This window comes from Phanerochaete carnosa (genome assembly GCF_000300595.1).
Source record: "Phanerochaete carnosa HHB-10118-sp unplaced genomic scaffold PHACAscaffold_6, whole genome shotgun sequence".
NCBI lineage: Eukaryota > Fungi > Basidiomycota > Agaricomycetes > Polyporales > Phanerochaetaceae > Phanerochaete > Phanerochaete carnosa.
In genome coordinates, this window is record NW_006767633.1 from 2,069,564 (window position 1) to 2,090,890 (window position 21,327).

At 53.5% G+C, this 21,327-nt stretch overlaps 7 protein-coding genes across 7 annotated transcripts; 2 read left to right on the forward strand and 5 right to left on the reverse strand.

The window, feature by feature from the left end:
* Positions 1 to 351: 351 nt before the first annotated feature.
* Positions 352 to 1,474, forward strand: PHACADRAFT_29707 (uncharacterized protein; the record flags this gene model as incomplete). The annotated part of the gene is made up of 2 exons (XM_007396483.1): positions 352 to 1,123; positions 1,167 to 1,474. The coding sequence occupies 2 exons, from the start codon at positions 352 to 354 to the stop codon at positions 1,472 to 1,474; spliced, it is 1,080 nt and encodes a 359-aa protein (XP_007396545.1).
* Positions 1,475 to 1,636: 162 nt separating this feature from the next.
* PHACADRAFT_258377 (uncharacterized protein) lies at positions 1,637 to 7,747 on the reverse strand. Its single transcript, XM_007397126.1, has 17 exons — positions 6,951 to 7,747; positions 6,876 to 6,896; positions 6,703 to 6,817; positions 6,346 to 6,641; positions 5,716 to 6,297; positions 5,353 to 5,658; positions 5,189 to 5,297; positions 5,092 to 5,130; positions 4,801 to 5,000; positions 4,687 to 4,747; positions 4,245 to 4,636; positions 4,019 to 4,175; positions 3,827 to 3,956; positions 3,274 to 3,760; positions 2,455 to 3,221; positions 2,346 to 2,403; positions 1,637 to 2,291 (listed from the first exon to the last, which is right to left on the reverse strand). The coding sequence occupies exons 1-17, from the start codon at positions 7,161 to 7,163 to the stop codon at positions 1,923 to 1,925; spliced, it is 4,302 nt and encodes a 1,433-aa protein (XP_007397188.1). The 5' UTR covers positions 7,164 to 7,747; the 3' UTR covers positions 1,637 to 1,922.
* A 177-nt stretch (positions 7,748 to 7,924) lies between these two features.
* PHACADRAFT_258379 (uncharacterized protein) lies at positions 7,925 to 10,033 on the reverse strand. Its single transcript, XM_007397127.1, has 5 exons — positions 9,702 to 10,033; positions 9,559 to 9,647; positions 9,004 to 9,502; positions 8,679 to 8,953; positions 7,925 to 8,628 (listed from the first exon to the last, which is right to left on the reverse strand). The coding sequence occupies exons 1-5, from the start codon at positions 9,911 to 9,913 to the stop codon at positions 8,168 to 8,170; spliced, it is 1,536 nt and encodes a 511-aa protein (XP_007397189.1). The 5' UTR covers positions 9,914 to 10,033; the 3' UTR covers positions 7,925 to 8,167.
* A 218-nt stretch (positions 10,034 to 10,251) lies between these two features.
* PHACADRAFT_258381 (uncharacterized protein) lies at positions 10,252 to 12,521 on the reverse strand. Its single transcript, XM_007397128.1, has 7 exons — positions 12,438 to 12,521; positions 12,305 to 12,385; positions 12,171 to 12,253; positions 11,792 to 12,123; positions 11,131 to 11,740; positions 10,524 to 11,074; positions 10,252 to 10,470 (listed from the first exon to the last, which is right to left on the reverse strand). Exons 1-7 carry the CDS (start codon positions 12,468 to 12,470, stop codon positions 10,433 to 10,435), a joined length of 1,728 nt encoding a protein of 575 aa, XP_007397190.1. The 5' UTR covers positions 12,471 to 12,521; the 3' UTR covers positions 10,252 to 10,432.
* Positions 12,522 to 14,312: 1,791 nt separating this feature from the next.
* PHACADRAFT_196928 (uncharacterized protein) lies at positions 14,313 to 15,468 on the forward strand (the record flags this gene model as incomplete). The annotated part of the gene is made up of 5 exons (XM_007397129.1): positions 14,313 to 14,561; positions 14,615 to 14,799; positions 14,852 to 15,083; positions 15,133 to 15,330; positions 15,385 to 15,468. 5 exons carry the CDS (start codon positions 14,313 to 14,315, stop codon positions 15,466 to 15,468), a joined length of 948 nt encoding a protein of 315 aa, XP_007397191.1.
* A 750-nt stretch (positions 15,469 to 16,218) lies between these two features.
* On the reverse strand, positions 16,219 to 18,255 carry PHACADRAFT_258384 (uncharacterized protein). Its single transcript, XM_007397130.1, has 8 exons — positions 18,044 to 18,255; positions 17,792 to 17,992; positions 17,677 to 17,742; positions 17,364 to 17,625; positions 16,995 to 17,317; positions 16,788 to 16,942; positions 16,562 to 16,733; positions 16,219 to 16,504 (listed from the first exon to the last, which is right to left on the reverse strand). The coding sequence occupies exons 1-8, from the start codon at positions 18,209 to 18,211 to the stop codon at positions 16,304 to 16,306; spliced, it is 1,548 nt and encodes a 515-aa protein (XP_007397192.1). The 5' UTR covers positions 18,212 to 18,255; the 3' UTR covers positions 16,219 to 16,303.
* Positions 18,256 to 18,937: 682 nt separating this feature from the next.
* Positions 18,938 to 21,315, reverse strand: PHACADRAFT_58827 (uncharacterized protein; the record flags this gene model as incomplete). Its single annotated transcript, XM_007397131.2, has 14 exons — positions 18,938 to 19,051; positions 19,104 to 19,192; positions 19,243 to 19,336; positions 19,391 to 19,469; positions 19,563 to 19,766; positions 19,809 to 19,837; positions 19,890 to 20,005; positions 20,055 to 20,192; positions 20,216 to 20,352; positions 20,409 to 20,541; positions 20,597 to 20,657; positions 20,708 to 20,855; positions 20,907 to 21,087; positions 21,156 to 21,315. The coding sequence occupies 14 exons, from the start codon at positions 21,313 to 21,315 to the stop codon at positions 18,938 to 18,940; spliced, it is 1,683 nt and encodes a 560-aa protein (XP_007397193.1).
* Between the last annotated feature and the right edge of the window lie 12 nt (positions 21,316 to 21,327).

Below are 21,327 nucleotides of genomic sequence, written 5' to 3' on the forward strand. Positions count from 1 at the left end.
CAAGATAATCATGCTAGTTGGTGCGTCCATAATTCTATTTAGTAATACTGGCCACTATGAAGGAAGACGACCGCAAGGCCAGCGGATATGTCAATATTCCCAGACACCGGTGTAAGTGTGTACGGCACGTGTCACTTTGATGCGCCGGAGTGCGTCTACAGACGCGAGATGTTCGGGCGCCTCGCTCCACGATCTCGCACTCGCCCTCATTGCTTTGCTCGCGTGCCCTTCCCGCCTGTCCTCGTTGAAACAGCGCTCGGGGTTGTTCAGGTTCTGTGACATCTCCTCATACTCATTAATGTCTGAGCAACCTCCAAATTCATCGATATACCCTGTCTAACATTCCGTTGAATGTACCTCACCACCGCGCCCCCGCTCCTTTTCGCGCTTGGAATCCGCCTATTCCTGAATGCTATTAACCCAGACCACAAGGACTCCACCGCAGACCACTTACTGCAGGGACTTTGGCAGGGAGTTTTGTTGTATCATGTCTTGAAGCACACTACCTGGGCCGTCTTTCCGGTGGGGTTCGCCATAGCCGCAAAGCTACTCTACGACTTCGCATCGAACTTTGATACAACCCGATGCGCGTGCGTACTGCTAGGCGCAGCTCTCGGCGTGCTCTGCACCGATCTAATCACCCAGCTTTTCGAAGAGGGTCGGTACAACGAAGTCCAACCCCGCTCGCCTGCTACAACCGTGGCGTTGCAGGCATCATCGCGCGAAACATCATCCAGGAGACAACGCGTCGTCTCGTTTGAGCACGGCATAGACCGCGACCGACCTTCGCGCCGACACAAGTCTTCAGCAGACCGCGCCCGTGCGAACGCGTCCTCGCCTGCACCGACGAATGCCCACAGCATCAGCACGGCGCTGACCCTCGACTCGCTCCCTTCGTCCATCGATCCGCTCGGCAGGATGCCGCCCGCCGAGCGCGAAATTGCCGTGCTCCGTGCGCGTGCGTCGCTCGCCGACTCTGAGCGGCGCCGCTTCAAGGAGGAACGCAAGTGGGCGCTGAGCCAGGGAAACATCGCCCGTGCAGACCAGCTCGACTGGCAGGTCAAGCGGTACTCTACTCTCATGGACAGCTACCATCGTGAGGCAGATGCCAAGGTTGTTGAAGGTTCGTTAAGCGCCCACCATTTCTGTTCTGTCCACGCTAACAGCCAGGACGTCCGTAGCTGCGCAAGCGAATCAGCGGCCCATTCCTGTCCCTCCTCCTGCCCAGGTTACGCGGCACTCCCAGATAACTTATTCTCAACCTTCGCCTCAGCCGGTCCCCGCCCAGATAAGTACGTCAAACGGTACACCACTGGTCAGCGTCACACTGGGTGGTGCCGGCCCATCACGCTCCCGCAAGAAGAGTGGAGGTGGTAGCATCTTGAAGCCCTCCGTGCACGTCCATACACGATGGTCAGTGTGGTATGAGATGTGCTCAAATACAACATTGATGTCTTCGAATATGCAGATATGATAACGGCGACAGAACAACTTTGAAGAGAGACACGATATATCGAGATTACCATACTCTCCGCGGATACCCCTTACCTCATACCTCACATTCCCCTCTCACACTTTGTCCTCTACGGCTTTCACGTACATTCTGCTTTCGACAGGTCTAACGGTGTATCATTAGCTAGTCTTCAATGGTACAGGTAGTCATACTGGGTACAGTGTGCGAGTCTTATAGCGAGACAGTGCAGGGATAAACTGAGGATGCATAGCAATATCACACGAGCAGATAAAACACGGAAGAAATAGGAGAAGAGCGTCACAGGAAGCATAGAACGGTCAGGTAGAGAGAAGAGAATACATTATTCGGTTCGGGAGTTGAGGTGCCACAGATACATGTGCCCTACGCGGGACCCATCGCGCGACCATGCCATTTACGAGCAGTACAGGCTCATATCAAACTCCGTGGGTCACCGGTACTTGCCGTTGACATGGGACGAGCTTGAAGGACCATTGCTACGTGATGGTGCGCCAGTTGAGCTGAGACGAGGCTTCTTCGTCGCGGTGGGATCTGAAGAGCCAGCGCGGGGTGCACTGGAGCTCTCCTTCATGACCATCTTCGCGTGGATCTCCTCGAGCTTCGCAGCCTTGACCTTCTTCGGCCAGAACAGCGTGACGAACGTCCAGAGGTGCCGCTTCCACCGTTTTGCGTCTTCTCCGGATTTCGCCTTCTGCTCGAGTACGTACTCGATACGCTTGCCAATGGCAGCGAGCGACTCTTTGAGAATGGCGACCTTATCGTCACGCGGCATGTCTCCTCCGGACAGCTTGAGGTTTTTCTGTTAACATAGTTAGCAGACAGAGAAGGTAAGCGATAGTCATCTGCTACTTACGAGCTGCTTTTTGACCGGCCGGAGCTCCTCCTTGGTTGCAGCTTCATCCATTGAAGGACTGAGATAATGATGAGTATATCAACGAGGTCACACTACGACGCGTACGTACCACTCATCAGATGACGAAGAGTCGGTGAAGGTAGGTGTTGGTCTACGCTTCCGCTTCTTCGTGCTGCCCTCTTCGACAGACGCCACAGCCTCACTCTCAGCCCTCCTCCTGACAGATGAGCTATACGATGTCGAAGCGGCCGGCGGTGGCGGCGACAGCGAGGTCTTGTATCCACCACTGCTCTTGCGCTGCAGCGTGCTCTCAATCGCACGAATCTTCTCGTCGTGTTCCCTGAGGATGCCGAGCAAGTAGTCTCCTCTGCGCACAAGGTGAATGGCGTTAGGTATCGGCCTCGTAGAGGTGTCTTCGCCCTTCTTCCCTTCCTCCAAGAAGAACTTGCCCTCGAGCCCCAGTCGGGGATCCTTCTGCATCGCCTCCCAGTTGCCAAAGCCGTACAGATACGCGCCGACCAGCAGCATTGCGTCGTCTTGGGGCCCCCATCTCCCTGACCAGTTCAATGTCGGGCGGATGTTGTCGATGGGTATCGTCCACTGATAGGGGTCGTCGAGTTCACTGAGGTACTTGAAGAGGACTTGGAGATCTCGGTGCCTCGAGAGAACGGTCTCCGCATTGATATTCCCGACGTTGCGGTAGGTGACGAGAACTGCCTTGCTCTTCTGCGCATTGGTCAGCTGCTCACCAGCTTCCATACGGGTTCGCTTCTCCTGGTTTGCCTGTGACACTGCATGTGCACACAGTTCGACGATGTCATCGGATGTATCGATGATCATGCCGCGGTTCTTGTCCTGAAGCTTAGCCTCTTGTACCTATATTTCAGCGGTTAGTTGGTACCGGACAAAGGAAGCATGGGTCACATACGATGACATCGTATCGCTGCCTGATATCACCCCATCGTTGCAGACTCCGGATAAGGACCCGGACATCGCGCTCCTTGAGCTCCATGGCCTTCTGGCTGGCGGTTTTGCGCTGAGGAGCGGGATGTTTGGGTTTCTTCGGGGCGGGAGTAGGAGCAGGTTGCTCGACGTCCATGCCCTCGTAGGAAACTGGTGCGTGGGAACGCTTGCGATCCTTTGATTCTCTCTCCTGAGCGGCTAGCTCCTCGGCTTTACGCTTCGCCTCCTCTTCCTCGAACTTCTGCCGCTCCTCAACGGGGATGATGTCCTCCCAGCTCATGTCGTTCTTAACATCGCTGACGTTCGCAAACTGAGCCAAGAAACCTTCACCACCGAGAGAGGCCCCTTCATTGTTGGCGGCCATGGTCTCGTGCTGCTCGGCAGTCTTCAGAATGTCATCGAGATCCATCTCATCCAGCTTCTGATTCTGCTGGCTGTCATCCTTGTCAAAGCTGTCATACGGCGGTCAGCACGACGCCGCACATCCCATCGATACACGCAACAAACGGCCCACTCACATCTTCTGCGCGCCATACTTGAGGACAGCATGCAGCTCGTCCTTGCTGAGGTCGTTCGGCTTCGTATTTTCCTTCGTAGCGCCCGCCTTGGAGCTGAGGTGTGCTTGCGACGTGTCCATTTGGTTGATAACTGAAATGAAAAGGGTTAGCTCCGGCCTGGGCCCACCCGAGATCCCGCCCGCGAGGACTTACTCGCATACTCGAGGACCATCTTCTTCTTTGCCCGCTCCAGAACGTCTTCCTCCATAGTGTCCTTGCTCACGAACCGGTACACGCTAACGTGTGATTTTTGGCCGATACGATGCGCACGTGCCATGGCCTGCAGGTCGTTCTGCGGGTTCCAATCGCTCTGTAAGGGTCCAGGGTCAGCAACGAGGATTCCGCGTTCAGAGTCGGAGCACGAAACACGCGAACTCACGTCGAAGATGATTACGGTATCGGCTGTCTCGAGGTTGATACCAAGACCGCCTGCGCGCGTCGAAAGGAGGAAAGCGAAGTCTGGTGACCCGGGGGCATTGAAATGGGCGATCGACTTCTTCCTAGCCTCCGACGAGACCATGCCGTCGAGACGCTGGAACTGATAGCCACGCAGCTGCATGTACTCGCTGAGCAGATCCAGCATGCGAACCATCTGACTAAAGATGAGTACGCGATGGCTGTCTTGACGTAGCCGAGCTAGGAGTTTATCAAGGAGCACTATCTTGCCGCTATTCATGACAAGACCTTTCAAGAGTTCCTCGCTCGTCGCAGATTCCGGCTCAACGCCCTCGAAGAGATAGGGATGATTGGCCGCCTTCTTGAGTTCCATTGCTATCATCCACGCATGAGCACAACGACCACCTGGTATGCGCAAAACTCACCGATATTCAACAAGCTGATGTTCGTGTTACCGTTGGCGCTCTTGATGAGGCCTTGGAAGTTCTGTAATGAGGATAGTGAGCATGAGAACAAACACAACGAGGCAGGTGCCTCACCTTAGTCAAGATGTTCTTATACAGGTGCGTCTGCAGAGCTGACATCTCGACTCGAAGGATCCGCTCGCTCTTCGTGGGCAGTGATGTTAGAACGTCCTTTTTGAGACGACGCAGCATCAACGCCTCCAACTGCTTGTGCAACTCCTTGATCTTCTCCTCATGATCCACATCGGTGAGATCGAACTCGTTCGAAAGGTGGACTATTGACGAAGAGTAAAGTAAAGATGGGACACAACGGGTAACCGGTGGTTAGCGCGCCATGTAGGAAATTTACCGGAAGGGACCGCGTACATTTCTCTGGCATCAAGAAGTGCATCAATGACAGCAGTTCTGGAGAACGTGATCGCGAGTCAGGACCCAAACATACGCCAGATGGTATACCACATACCTTTGACGTTGTTTTGAAGTGGCGTCCCGGTGATAAGAACCTTGGACGCGGCGGAGAAAGCTCGCAGGGCCTCGTACAGCTGGCTCTCGGAATTTTTTAGGCGATGGGCCTTCGGACATGGAGTTTAGTATGCGCATACGTCTACATAAAACTAATGTACACACCTCATCCACGGCAAGAACTTGCCATTTGATGTCGCTGAGTTCCCTGGCATCCCGAAGAGTAAGCTCGTAGGTCGTCAAGAGGACGTTCATCTTCAGTTTCTTGTTTGAAGGACCGAACTCAAAGGTGCGGATGACCTCGCGGGCGTTAGCATTGCCGATATACGTGATAACGTTGAGGTCAGGACCCCATGTCGCGAATTGAGATTGCCATGCGGTGATTGTCGAGAGAGGAACGATAACAAGGAAGGGACCGAACTGTCTCATCTCATGAAAGAGATATGCCAGGAACGAAACACTCTGCACAGTCTAATAACAGCGTATGTCAAGACTAAGTCATCTGAAAGTGTATAGCAAGCTGCTTACCTTCCCGAGTCCCATTTCGTCGGCGAGGATACCGTTTTCGCCATTACTCCAGAGATATGCGAGCCAGTTGAGACCAGTGAGCTGGAAGTCCTTGAGCTCTCCGCCTGTCTTCACGAGGTATTGTGGGTCCTCCGTGATCTTCTTGAATGCGGGGCGTGAGTTCTTCGCATACATAGCGCTCTTGTATGGGAACTTGGCTTCAGCTTCGCGCGTCCTGAATGCGTCAATCTGTTCCTTTGCAATTGGACGAATCTCGTCTTGCAGCTCCCATGTACAGTGGTCGTAGTTGAGGTTATTCCACTTGACGAAGTACTCGACATGGTTTTCCGCGTTTTCCCGCTGGGCAATTATCCGCTCAACCGTCTTGTAAGTCTCAAACTCTTCCTTCTCGCGCTCTTTGTCCAGCAGTAGAGCTTCCTTGTCTTCTCTAGAAAGGCCTGGGGCGTTGACTCGCTCTAGGTAGAGTTTGTATGCCTTGATGTAGTTGTCCACACGCTTGACACCCTTGAAACGTTTCAGGAACTCGTACATCTCATCAGTATTGTGGAGGTGCGAGAAGTTCTTCCACTTGATATGGAACCTCTGCGACACTGTTAGACATGAGGAATAGGGAAAACATACGCCACGCACGGTGTTGGTATACCAATTATCCTCTGGGTCGCTTAGGTGCTGTTCATCCCGAGTATGGCCAAGCACCATCTCAATCTCATCCTCCTCCTTAACCACCTGGGGCCCGCCATACGTGCCTGCATCTATCTCGTCGTCATCGAATTGCTCGAAGTCCTGAACGTCGTCGATGTAGTTCGGGACCTTGGTGCCTCGACTCGAGACGCGGATCTCGTCGCTCGGAATGCGAGGTTTCTTCTTCTTCTTTGACCGTGCGCCATAATCTGAATCTGAATCGGACGGCGAGTGGCGAACGGTCACTGGAAGAATATATACAATGAGGGGTCAACAGCAGGGGTGCAAAAGGCGTAAGGAGCGCACCTCGCGGTTTCGACGGCTGTTTTTTCTTCTTAGGAGCCTTCTTCTTGGCCACCCCGTACTCCTCGTCGGCGTACGAGGCGTCCTCATCGTCATCCGAAGCAGGCTCGGGATCATCCTCATAACCCTGCAACATATACTTGATATGGATAAATATCAAAAGTGGCTAAACATACCGAGTCTTCTTCATCTTTAACCTGAACGTTCATGTGGTCAACACAGAGGTCGTCGCGAACGTCGAGAGTACTCACTGCACGTTTGGAGAGGTAGGCAGAAGACGAAGGCACAGTGTGGGTGACTTGGGCAGTGTCTTCGAGTTCGTCGTCGTCGTCGTACTCGCCGTCGGCGTCGATGTCGACATCTTTCGGGACATCGACGTCAGAGTCGACCTGCATGTTGTGGTCGTCGCTCTCGTCGCTACTGCCGCTAGTGGGGTTTACGGGGGAGTGGTCGGAGGCCATCATGTAGTCTTGGTCAAGACTGACGTTCGACATGAAATGAGGTACACGATGAGCAGCTACCAAAGCGCGTGCGCGCGACGACGACGAGAGTGAGAGAGGCGGTGAGAGGGGGGTGGGCGGCGTTGACAAGGGGTTTTACGAGCGCCAGAGCCGACGTCCCAGGATGGGCTGAGGTGTTCGCACGCGTGGTCAGTCGACGCCGGGCCACCCCTCATCGTCACCGCCCATGGCGAACTCCGACCTAACCGTTCCGTGCATCATCCAAGATAATAATCTCCCTATTCCAGCTGACTCTGTCACACCATCCGACGCTCACGCATGCATGGTTCCCTCCCCTTTCTCCAGTCTTTCTCCCTCGTTTCTCCCCGTCGCCGACGCGGGTGTCATGGGCCAATCACTCAGTAATCACAGCCCCGCGTGCTGCACAAACTCTATGGCACCGGCATCGATGCGCCAAACAACACCCCTACAAACAGCCCCTCCACGCCCGCAGCTCGGCTGTCACAGCCGCCGCCTGGACCACCTCGGTCATCGTCGCCGGCAACGTCCACGCTTGTCACGTCCGGTCACACTAGTCACATGCCCGCTCATTGTCCCCCGTCACGCGCTCCTTCTGCGCTTCCGCTCAAACCGGCGTCCCTATGCCCAGCGTCGACCCCGGCAGCTGTCACGCTAGATAAGCCGTCGTCCGCAGTCGCCCGCTCGCTTCGCCGGCCGCTCCGGACACCAGTCACAGTCACGCCGCTGCTCCCTCAGGGGCTCGGGGGATTCCCTCTCTGGGACAATCCAAACACGATGCGCTCTGTTTTGCGGGCGTCGAATAAATAGGATAGTATATACTTGAAGGCAGTGTCCATCGAGAGCGAATAGATCTCTACAGCTAGATCATCTCCCAGCCCTGAAATGAAGCAGTCCTATGCAATGTCCGGTAAAGATGAGTGATGAAGATGCACATGTTGTGGTTTTGTGGCACCTGCCTCAGGGCAAGGTCGAGGAAAGGGCGGTGCCTAGTACCTTCGGGAAGGCTGATACTGCATGAAGGGTGGTGCCTCCTGATTGTGGTATCCATACTGGCCGTACTCTAGACCAGCAGGCGCGGGGTCGTGCAGGCGGCGGTAACGCTTGCGACGGCTCTTGGCAATGCAGAATGCAACGGCAATGAGCAGCGCCGCGCCCAGTACCGCGCTGCCCGCGATAATATAAGGCAAGTATGGGTGCACTTTTTCTGCGAAGCTCTCGTTGTCGTTGTTGTTGCTGCTGTCATCGTTATTTGGCGGCAGGACCGACTCCGGCAGAAGCTTGAAGTTGCCCGTGTTGTCAACACCCATGAGGCGGGCCTTGACGAAGTCAGAGTGTACCTCCGCAAGGTCTGTCGTAAGCGGCAGCAGCTGGATGTAAGGAGGGGCTGTCTTTGAGGAGGAGCCATCAACAAAATCGCCGTAGTCTATGAGCATGTATGCATTACGCACTGCACTGCCAGTCAGCTACGGAAAACCGTTGTATTTGAGAGGAACGTACAGAATGCCATGCCAAGAATCATGTCATACGTGGAAGACTGCGCACCGGGCTGAATAGGCTGGAAGGCACCGACACAGACAGGATTACCAGACGCATTTGTTTTGTCAAGCTCAGACAAGCTTGTGTCGAGTGGGTTTATGGGATAGCTGATATTGCCGAACTTGAAGGTTACATTCAGTTCAACATCGCACGGCAGCGTGTACACTTCTCCGAGACCAGTGAAATTCGTCAGCTGTGCACCGGGTACACGCCCGTAGAACGCATCAGCAACAGCTCTGCACTATATCAGCAGCTATCCCGAAGGCAGTAATCATGGCACACTCACTGGGGCACTTGAGGGAGCGAGAAGCCACTGTCAAAGATGGCGTTCAGCCTATTCGTACCGCCGTTCTTGACTTGCGAAGTGACCTGCACTGGCTGACCGTCAGGGCCGATGATGCCATCGACATCGAGGAGGGCCTGCCAATGCTGCGCTAAGCCGTCGTCAACGTTGACTACGGGCAGTTTTGGCATGCTCGTGACATTTTCTAAGCCCTGAACGGGCTGTCCGATTGTCAGGTCGCCAGGGAAGGAGTTCGTGGGGTCATCGCTCCGTCCAAGATAGATGGTTAGGTAGTTCGGGGTCGAGGTGTTCTGGCGGAAAATACGGTCGAGCGGCGTGTCACCGTTTGGGTTGTTGAGTACGGAGTGAGTTTCGGAGCCAGAGTTGGGGCCAAGACCAATGAGTCCTTGACCTTTGGGATTGTTTCCGGACTGGTCGAGAATGAACGATTGATTCATGACAGTGAATTGCTCGATCTCCAGTTTCGCAGTGAGAATAGGGCCTAGAGGTATCTGCTGTTTAAAATTCCTGCTCCAAAGTGATATCCGTTGCACCCACCAGAGGCAGCACCGATGGCATAAGTAACGGTTGCGTTTTTTCCCGTACTACCTGCTCCGGCGACATCACCCGCGACATACAAGTCGGAACTGCGATATTTAGCTTAGAAGGGTTGAATGAACATGTAGAGGCACATCACGCACCTTCCTGTATCGATGAGCACGGGAAATACCTCGTCGTTCAGCGTTATATTGGTGAAGTACTTGAGGTCTCCATCATTTGTCAGTGTAGCGGACATGGCCCCCCTCCTTTGCAGCCTCTCCTCCCATGGGATCCGTCTCCCACTTATCCGCAGAGCATCGGCCTCAAGTAACAAAGTCAGGTAGAGCAGCAGCGAGGTAACTAGGAACTTCATCGCTCGGAGTACGACACGCGCCAGGCGGGTCAGATAGAAGTAAGCGTCGATTAGCGTGTCCCGGGCGGCAGGCAGAAAAAGCAAGTAGCAGTCGGGTATCGGGCTAGTATTGTAGAGCCGTCAAAGCAGAGGCATGAAAAGAATGTGTCGACTTGATATTTGAAGTAGTGGCGGGAGGCGAGGAATCGGCAAGGCGCGCGCTCGCACAGCCATCATCAGTGCGCAGACGGCTAGCGGCACTCGGCACACCGCCAGTATCGCTTCACACAGCATTCATTTATAGTTTATAGCTATCGTTGCAAGGAGATGGCCACCCCGCCGAGGACTTGCAGCAACATGGAACGATACAGATAGTCTATTATATGCAAAAGACGAGAGTATATGTGTGGTATACAGTGTGCGTGAATATGCCGGTCAGACAGCAACGGGCCCGGGGCGGACTCGAGAGTCGGCCCTTGGAGTTGTGGCGGCCAAGACAATGGAGATAGACAGGTACAAAGGTACGCCAAGCTAAAAGATTTACACAAGGGAGGTGGTCTCGAGCAGGAGGACAACGCCTGTCGGTTCAATCAGTCAACCGCTTAGCGGAATGTATAGCAAAGTTACGTACTGTGGACGATCTCAGGTATGCTCTGAGTAGTAACGTCGACGGTGAGGTCGGCGCGCTCGGGAGCCTCATATACGATGTCGACACCGGCAACGCCTTTCAACTCGCCGGCACGAGCGCGGGAGTAGACACCCTTACGGTCGATAGCCTCGCAATGCTCGAGCGGCGTTGCGACGTGCACTGTAAAGAAGTTTCCGCCAGCACCTGCCGAGTGCAAGACTGTCTCCTTGATAAGGTCCCGCGACGCTTGCTGGGGAGCAACAGGCGCTGCGATGACAGCAGCACCTGCACGGGCAAGCTCAGCAACAACGAAGCCGAGGCGTTGCATGTTCTTAGAACGATCCTCCGAGGACTCGGTGAACGAGGCGCCAAGCTCTGCCTGGATGTTGTCGCCAATGAAAAGAGACACGCTGCGGCCTCCCTGCTGGTTGAGAGTGACCTGCAGGGCCTTCGCAATGGTGTCCTTGCCGGAGTTGTGGAGACCCGTTAGAAGAATGACGAATCCTTGCTTCGACCGTGGTGGATAACTCTCACGGAGAGTCTTAACGACAGCACTGCGTGGTAATGCGTGGTAAGAGGATGTTTAGCTCTGCGGGAATAGCAAACTTACTCGTAACTGAACCAGTCAGGAATGGGGGCGCCAGTTTTCAGCCGTCTGCGGAGCTCAGTGCCGGAGATGTCAAGAGTCTGTACACCCTTCGGTACTTCATCGACGGGTTGGTACTCATCCGTTGACGGAAGATACGTCATCTGCTGGAAGGGCACCATCTCGATTTGGAGTTCCTCATGGTACATCGAAACGAGATCCTGCGCGTCGTACGGGCCGTAGAAGTCTTTGCCCTGCGAATTCTTCCCCGGACCGGCGTGGTCACGACCGACGATGAAGTGTGTCGCGCCGAAGTTCTTACGAATGATGGCGTGCCAGACCGCCTCACGAGGACCGGCCATGCGCATCGCAAGCGGAAGAAGAGCGAGGTGTCCCATTCCGTTCGGGTATTTCTGCATAATTGCCTCGTATACACGGACGCGAGTATAGTGATCGACGTCGCCCGGCTTGGTAAGTCCGACAACGGGGTGGATGAGGACGTTGGCTTGCCTCTGCCGGGCAGCGCGGACGGTCAGCTCGCGATGCGCACGATGCATCGGATTACGAGTTTGGAAAGCAACAACTCTGCGCCAGGCGACCTTCTTGAAGTGCGAGCGGAGCTCAGCGGGTGTAACTGCAGTGAGTGTCAGAAGCGTGGTTATAGACGGATTAAAGCCACACTTACAGCGAAGAGCAACGTAGTCGAAGTGTGTCGGGGGCTGGATAGACTGTACCTTTCCTCCGATATAAAACTCTTTGACCTTGTTACGAAGGTAGCTGACCGACGGGTGAGCTGGATCGTCGGCCCCGAAGACCTTAGTCGCCTCCTTCAGCTGGTCGGGGCGGTAAACATCCTCCACAGTGATAATAGCAAGTGCTGCCTCGTCGCGTGGATCCCGGAGCGTTATACGACTACCGGCGGCGATGTGCTTGTTATCGATATCTGCTTGGGAGACGTCAAGCGTGATAGGCATTGGCCAGAGTGTGCCATCTGCGAGACGAAGGTTGTCCACAACGCTTTGAGGCCGTGAGCATGGGACTCGAGCATGTGGCACCATACGCACCTCTTGTAGTCGGCCTCGTTCAAAAATCCTTCCAGAGGGCTGAAACCTCCATTGGCAATGAGTTCGAGGTCACACAACTGGCGCTATACGCAAACTTCAGTCTACTCTGGCAGATCGGAACAAGCTGCTCCTACCTCGGTCAGGACGATGTCAGGGAGAGTCCTTATTTCGGCCTTAAGGTTTTCGTGAATGTGTGCATCGCGTGCAACCAGGTCCTGCAATGGTGTTATTAGGAGCTCCGATGGATCATCGCCACAGAAAATATACCTTTAGGATACCGCCGTGGGGTTGGTTGGCCATAGCTAAACGTCTAATTCACAAGAGAAAAGAAGGGCGTGGTGTCTTTCTGAGAGGACGCCACAATGGCTGAGGAGATTTGAGTGTAGATGCGGACTGCATGGAGGCCAGACTATATAGCGTGCGATGGTGAACTTATCACGCAATCGTACGCTGCTGACGAGCACCTCCTTCGGAAGTTTTCTTACTTTGCAGACGGTAATTCCAAATTGTTCTGCGGATCCTCTCACGGTAAACAACGTGTGCTTGTTCTCGTCTGTCAGGAATATGGAGACGATATGTACTGCGAGTGAGGAGCTAGTGATGGAATGGGGCGAGGCCAGCGCTAAGTCCGCCTTAACAGCGAGGGAAGGAGATTTCTTCAAGTTCAGCACACTGTACACACAAGACAGATGTCAGGTGCATATGTTTGAATTGTCCTATCGTACATGGCATGTGTATGTGTATGACAGCTGAAAAGATGAGTTCGAGCATACTATACACACAAGACAGATGCCAAGTGCAGATGCTTAAACTGTCTTGTCGTACGTGACATGTATATGTTATACGTCAGCTGGATGGATGAGTTCGAGCATACTGTGCACACAAGACAGGTGCCAAATGTATATGCTTGAACTGTGTTATCGTACGTGGCATGTATGTGTGCACGTCAGCTGGGTAGCTGAGACTGTTGACGAAGCTCTATGCATGTAGTTGCCAAGCTTATAATGCATATGGTCTGTTCCCACCTCCCTTTAACATACGCATCGCCACCGCTTATGCATCATGAGCTTCGATCTTGGCTGGAGGCCCCAGCTAGCCGCATTATTGCCTCACATATGTATTTAGGTACCTTGTACATTATGAGCTTAATACTTGACTACTATATACTCAAATAATGTCGACGTTATCCGAGTCTCGGAGTTACTTCATTTGGACACGACCGACTTGAACTAGTGTTGCTAGTGTTCGCCTAACCCATGACGGACAAAGTGGCATCACCTACATAGGAAAAGAAAAAGGTGAGACGCGGTATCCGCGTCGTTTACACTGCATTGATTGACGTAGTCTACTGCCCAATCCCTCACGATAGTGCCGTCAAAGCCCACTCAAAGTTTCACACTCCAGTCCGCGAAATGCTCTTCAGTTGCATCGAATGACATCACAGTGAGGCCGGTCGTTCCAAGTCGGAGCGCCCGTCTCTCCCGTTGAGGAAAATGATGCGCACAAATGCTCCGGTAGATATTTTTGGATGGGCAAGACCGCCAGAGTGTGCGATCTTCCGAAGGAGCCCGAGGAGGACACTGGGCGTGGCGAGCCAGAGACGTGACCAGAGAATCAGTCGAGCAGACTCTACGTGCCACGATCATTTATTCCTGAGGAAAAGCCTGTGGATAACACCAGCGTCGACACTGTGGCACGGACAGTCCACGCCGATCCGCACGAGCGAGAGACAATCATAGAACAGTTCTGATATTCGACGCTGTTTCCTTGCTGGCTGAATATCTCCATTCGCCGTTACGAACGGCTCAAACTATCGAGTCTCGTTCGATATCAAGCAGTTAAAGAGCCTTCCAGAGCGATGCGGAGTACGCCTTCCGTATGCTCACACCGCAGGGGGAGGTAGCTGTATACAGCATGCCCGCCACCAACACAGCGGGGGGTCAACAAGGAGACGCCGCCTATTTACGTTCAGTAGTCAGTTGGTTTGTGTCAGCGCGTGGATTTAGCCGCCCTCCCTCCACTCTCCCCTTCCCACACTCACGACCATCTTCGTCCTCGACGTCCTCGATAACGCCTTCACCCCCTGCTCGTCGTTCCTCTGGATGCGATAGTTGTGCTCTCTGGTTCCCCACATCGCTTGCGATGATTATTCTCGATGAAGACCAGGAGCAGTTCCCCAAGATCGCTAGCCCCCCGCCCGCTCACCCAGTGGCTAGGCGGCCTGGGACCCCGACACCGTCGCTTCCAGACTACGAGACCTCACAGGAGCACGAGAATCTGAAAACGCCCTTCCATGTAAAGCCCAGGTCGAGGAGGTGGAGGTGGTTCATATACGGCCTTGTCGCGTATTTTGTGGTGACCGTAGCCATCGGCGTGCCCCTGATCGTAGTGGTGTGTTTCTTCCTTGTGCCTTCTCTCTCTGTATCTCTGAATCCACTGTTTAGAAAACACGACATGATAGTGAAAGCTACAAAACCCCAAACGTACTCTACCCCTCGCCGCCGCAGTTGGGCAGTAATTCATCAACAGGGTTCAATCTGGGAGCGACGCCGGTTCCTGTCGACTCGGCGACGCAATGCAACTCGTGGGACTTTAAGGATCAGTGGCAGGATGGAGTCTTACAAGCCCAGTACGTCGTCCGCCTCATTTATCTTTTGTTGATTACTGACCTCTTTGATTAGCTTGGAGTACTATCTACCGGTGACGCCGACGATTTTTGTGCAGTCGAACGTTTCGTGTGTGCCGTCTCTAGTGGGGCCCGTTACGGGTTCACTCACTGTGGGCATCAATCCCAACTCTACCAATCCGCGGGCTACCGTGGATGTCCTCATGTCGTATACTGGGACAGATATTCGAGAGCAGACAAGTGTCTGCCTCATGAATCTCGCCGGGTCTGATGGGCTGTATATTTATGTGGGTACATAGCTCTATGCCTCTCCCCTCATCTGACTGTCTGCACTAGGTCCCTTCCAACCTCACAGCACCGGACCATCTGGACTTTAACATCACGTTCCTCTTCCCCAATACCTCGACACCGCAGTATATTGCGAACTTCCTCACCTCCTTGCCTTACTTCTCACAACACATCGAAGCATTGAGTCCTCGTATCACGTTCGGCAATGCGGCGCTGATCGGAATGAGCTCTAATATCACGATTGCAGTACGACTCCCATTCATGCTGACTGCCCCTTGACGACTGAATATCATGTTACAGAATATGCAGGCCGAGGCCCTGCTGATCCGGAGCCCATACTCAGACATTGACGGCATGTTCAATATCACAGGAGACTCCTCATGACACGGGCGATAATAACAAGCAGTCCGCTCTATCTCTTCCCTTGTCTGTCAACATCGCTGACTCCAGGCCATGCAGGTCATGACCAAGGCTCTCTCTGTTACGACACTATTCTCGTTGGTGTCAAAGCGTTTTCCCGTGCTTCCCCGATTTACGACACGTACATTCCCGAACGTTACCACCACCATCACGCATGCCTTTGAGCACGGCCACCGGCGCGCCCATACTGGGCACGGGATTAGTGGCATAGGGCGCTTCAACAGGGCCAAGAGCACGATCGTGACATACGGCCTGATGTTGCGACTAGCCGCGTGAGTACGCAGGACGGCTTGCGGCCTCGGATACGCTCGCCCCGATCGGGAGCCGGTGCTCTACCGAGGGCGGGTCGAGGAGGCACTCCGAGGCTCGCGTGAAGCCTCGTCATGTTGTGGAGGAGGCTTCTGGATTCCCAGGGAGAGGAGCTTCTGCCTCTTGTCTGGGATGTTGCTTTATAATGGATTGGCCCACGAAGGCCGAGCACTACTCTGATCATCACATACGCATTTTACCCTCTCTTCGTAGACGAGCAGTCACGTACTTTATACACACGGACTCATCCCTGAACTGTATTTCTAGCATCGCTATGCGTTCGTTCATGTCAATGTTGCTGTTGTGAACTATCTGTCGAGCTATTTCTGTTGTGCGGACTTAATGTACACAATACCTAATTCACGCCGCTTGACCATCCACTTCAGGCAGAACGTAGTGCCGTCGGGAAGCGTGCATCAATGTGCATCATTGGAGTATTGCGAATTGTAATACTAGCCTGGGAAGCGGACAGACAAAAAGAGACACGACGCTAGAACTCGATATGCGGTGCACGATCCTTACCGGAGAGCTGGAACAGCTTTGTAACAGCCTCTATCGCGCTCCGGAGACCGGCCAAGATGCCTCTCACGCAGAATACTGTGCTCTGCTTGCATACGCGCAGCCAGCGTTGCAGGTCTGCAAGCAGTTCGTACCTGAGAACGTCGCTACCAGCCAGAGGGGATTGCCGCGGCTAGTGACACAGCCAAGTTAATCTGCGGGAAAGGTTTCGAGTAGTGGACGCGCTTACTGATGACGCGTCATCAACCTTCTCGAGTAGCTTGCCCTTCTGAGCGGTTTCCTCGCGCTGCCACATGTCCCTGAACTCGTTCACGGCATGCAGACTCTCTGTGAAGCGGTGCAGCGTGTTTATTAGAGCAACAACCTCAGAGCGTGAGAGCAAATTGTGGTTTAGCTTCGGGCTGTTGTGTTCCGATGAGTAATTCAGCTAGTCTAATCGTAAGGGGAAGACATACTCGAGAGCTTTCTCATCGAGTTCGAAGAGGATCTTCAGAGCGGTGCCTACACCGGAGGTCTGGACCTTGCCCCAGAGACGGCACTTGTCGCAGCCCACGCAATCCATGATGCGTGAAACGTTGCGGAAGTGCTGCTTAAACTCTTCTTTCAGGATCTATGTGCCTATGAGTGCGATGCAAGCCAAGCTGAAGGAAGTGAATACCTACCTCTGCATTCGGCCCACGGAACAGAGTCTTTTCGTCGAATTTACCGACATTCTGTGCGATATTGATTACACTGTTCAGTTCACCTAAGGTGTACGGATCGGTCTCGTGGTTTCCGGTGCCACCGCAATAGTCATATGCCGAAAGATAGGGGCCTATGCGAGCAACTGCCCGGAGGAGTAAGACTGTGTTGAAGTACATGTACTCCAAGCGTTCGGGGTGGGACGCGACACGGTCGATGAAGCATTGGAGGTTTGGACCCCATTCGCCTGTGGACTGGTTGAAGTTGTCATAACAGATGTGCGTTGAAATGCTTGTGTGAAGGCCTGCATCTAGTGAGAGAAGGCGCAGGCAAAGTAAGAGCAGATGTACCTGAAATGATTTTGTAATACACCCGTTGTTCGAGACAGGTCTTTGCCTCCTCTTCTTCCGTGAATGCACCAAGCGTATCAAAGTGGGAGACACCAAAGCAGTTCTCTTCGTATATTGAACTCCAAACGCGATGCGCTGACGGTCCTGTATAGCCGGTGAAACGTTCGGGGTTGAGCGTGAGGTCTACGTAATCACCCTCGGACATATCATCTAAGAAGCAGAAATCCGAATCTCTGTAGTAGCATCCCGGTAAGTGATGCAGCTGTGAGATCGGTAAGCTACCATGTCTGAGCCGAAGCGAACTGTAGCGTACCTGGTCTTTATGTGGTATCTCGACCTTACTCAGCGCAGCCGCCCTCCAAATTTCAGGTATCTCTTTCTGTATAGAAGTCAGAAGGATAGTGCGATAGTGAAGAGTGCTCACGAACCTCGTCCACAGTCGTAATCCCACATTCTCTATTCATACAAAGACCATGCTCCTGCCAGAAGGGACAGTCACGGTAAAGATCCACTCTGAAGTACTTGAAGAACGGCGTTTGCACGAGATCATGAAGATGAGTGTAGAGGGCATCGTTCACGCTTTCGACTGTCTCGAAGTCGCACGAAGTCGTGTCTATTGGACCAGTCGGCTAGCGCAGATGTTATGACGGCATCGTGAAAAGAGAGTAGCTGGCACATACGAACTGTTTGCAGGATGCTTCTGTCACCGGCTTGTGATCTAGCACGTCCTGCACTTGTTCCTTCTTTCCAAGCCCTCCGCCTGCTAATGAAGTCTGTGGGCCGCTCGCCTCCGCACCACTTTGCAGCAGGAACGTAAACACAAGCGTGTATAGATGCCGCGGCAGCATGAGAACGAGTGTAGAGTAGTCGCGAGGACTAAACTACAGGTCCCAGCGTATAAATACCGGCGGCGGAGAGAATGAATATGAATAAGGCCGAATTGCCATGGGCGTGAAAGGCGACGTGGAACCTCGGGGAACAGACGCCCATAGCATCAGCTCCAGCTTCGTCGAGGCGCATCTTTGGATCGTACATGGGTGACCTAGGGCTTTGGAACGTCCACCATCTATCGGATAATACTGTCTGGCCTCTGTAAGTGAGACGATGCGGTTGTTAAGTTGTTATCCTGCCTCCGTTCGGGTGTAACCCCGCCGGCGCGTCGGGAGTTGGCCACCTTTGGAAGAGCCCGGGCTGTGTAACAGTTGCAGGTAGCGGCCAGTCTTACATGCGCAGAACTCTCACTCATTCGACGAACGATGTACACTTTGCGCCGTGACCTCGTGCTGGGACTATATCACTTGACTGGTCGGGACCGAGCACTGCACACGCACAAGCACAGTCAAGCCTCTAGAGCCCATTTGCGCTTCCGGGTATGGCGGCTCTGGTGATGCAGTTTAGGTTGTAGCAATGTGACGTACACAACAGAGCACAGATGGTAGGTCATGGTGAGTAGTTCCGTATAGGAAAGTATGAGTAAACATAGCGATACGTGTGGCAATACCGATACGTCATCCTTTCACTTGAAATCCCGGAGAATGCCAGCGTGTCGGCCAGTCGTTGCAGCTGCAATGCCCTTACATGAGGAGGCTTGCTAGGCCGCCGGAGGCATAAGCCATAGGTCTCATCGGTGGGTGCGGCTTGGCATCGAACTGCGTGTATCTTTGTGTGCCTTCCGCATCGATACGGATCTGCCGCGACTTTGAGATACATGTGGCATACAAAAATAAAGACACCACTCACGAATGCGCCCTTGTTGCCAGTTTGGTCAACATAGTTGGGTGCTGAGAAGACCGTTGTGCAGAGCCCGCCATGCTCGACTGCGTATCCATCTAACACAGTAGGTCAGTACAATATCTTACCATGAGTGTGAAGACCCTACCTTGACGGACTTCGTGACTGCGAATTACACCAGTTACTCCATTAGCCTCGCACCACCGTCGAGTGACATCAGGACCGAAAGCAATGCCTACGCCCTATGTCCCGTCACAGGTGGGTACTACGCGGTAATGTAGGGCTCAAGGACGTACCCGCTTGCTTGGACCTCGCCCCGGGAGCTCTTGCGGGTCCGTCCAGAGAAGCTGAACAGACAAGCAGTCAGTACGTAATCTGAATTATCGACAGAAGTGGAACCGTTTGCGTACCTCGCCTAAAGGACGACACGGTCAATATAAAATGCTGGGATGCGGCTATGAACGGTACGTACACATAAGACCTTCCGTACCCGGTTGACGTCCTATACGTTCGATCTTGCGAATTTCCTCGAGCGTGACGCCATCCTTGCTGAATAGGCCGCCGTGCACAACGAAGAACCGCTTCTTGCCCTCAGGTGACAGGATCGCGCTCTTCGAAGGTGATGACGGAGGTTTAGTCGCACAGATCAGGGTTGCCAGTGGCACTGTAGAACTGGAATGTCAGAGTCGTGATCTAATTCACAAGGAGTGCGACTTGCTGGCTGTGAAGACATGAGCGAACAACTAGGAGACAGGTTAGTGAGAACTCCCAGATACGATATAGCATCTAACGTACCTTGTACGTTTGCTCGCCATGCTTGTGCTTCGCCTCACCCTCAAAGCCGTACGTCCGGTTCATCTCCTTTGTCTCATGGTTTCCACGGTTAATGTACATCCTGTTTGGATACAGCCCTGTGGAGCGCCTTAGCAGCGCTTTAACACGTAGAGCGAGGATACTCACACTTGAACGCGAGCGCGGTAAGGATGACTTCGATGGACCATGATCCACGGTCTACGAGGTCGCCATTCATGAGCAAGCAGTGATTCTCATTCGGCTCTCCGGTAAGTGAGTAGAGGTGCAGCATGTCGTAGAATTGGCCTGCCCATAGGTCAGCAAGCGACATAGCGTAGTGCATATGTACTTGCCATGCACATCACCGATGACATCGCAAGTCGTGCCGTCCTCAATGTCAAGGGTTACTAGACTGTCTTCTTTGACGAACTCGTTGTGAGCACCCAAGATGATCTCCCATACATATCTAAACTCGAACTTGTTTAGAATAGTCGCCGTACGGTGATATATCAAAGTTCCAACCTTCGTGGAAGTGTCTTGCCCGCTTTGAACAGCTCTAGCATAGCGTGGATGAAGTCGAGGTCGATGGAATATTTGCCGTTTTCCGACTGGGGAAGCTTCGGGCCGTCGTACGTTCTGTCGAGATCGCACCCGCCTGATGAGGAACATCAGAACGTCTACGTTGAAAAGCACCGATACGATGCACGCACCTTCTTGAATTATTTCGAGACATCTCTCGACCGCATTCTTTTCTTCTTCCATCCCAATAGCCTGAGGGACGCGTCAGCTCCGCGGTAGTCTAACGCACATGCGAGCACTACCTTCTCGAACTCGAACTTTCGCATGATCCTTGTCGTGCTATCCAGCTGAGTCCGCACGAGCTGATTCTGCGGCTCGAGCTGGAGCAACTTCTTGAAGTCTGCGATAGCCTGCTTGTACTTCAATGTCTGCAGGTAGCATGTCGCTCGTCTTGCTAGTTCTTCAGTGCCATCGTCTCGCGCAGAGCATATTGATACGTACCTGTAGTATGCCTTCGCGTACTTCGGATCGAGTTCAATGGCCGTAGTGGCATCCGCAAGTCCATACCCGTGTTCCTCGAGTTTGACCCGTGTGTAGGCCCGATTACACCAAAGCGTGGCATCCTTGGGATTCAGCTCGATGGCTTTCGTGTACAAATCAGCCGCTTCGTTAAACTGATGATCTATAGGCGTGCGTTAAGTGCAAAGTTAGCTAAGGCGAGAGTGCCCGAGAGCGCACGCGATTACATACCGAGGAACGCCTTGTTGGCCGAGGCCTTGATTCTAGCCGCCTCTTGTTTCGCCTCTTCCGTAGGCTCTGGTAGCTCCTTTGGATTCAACGCCGGTGATGCCGGTGCCGATGTCGGTGGTGTGGATGAAGCAGGAGTCGAGAGACCAGATTCTGAGCTCATGGTTGTTGCAGG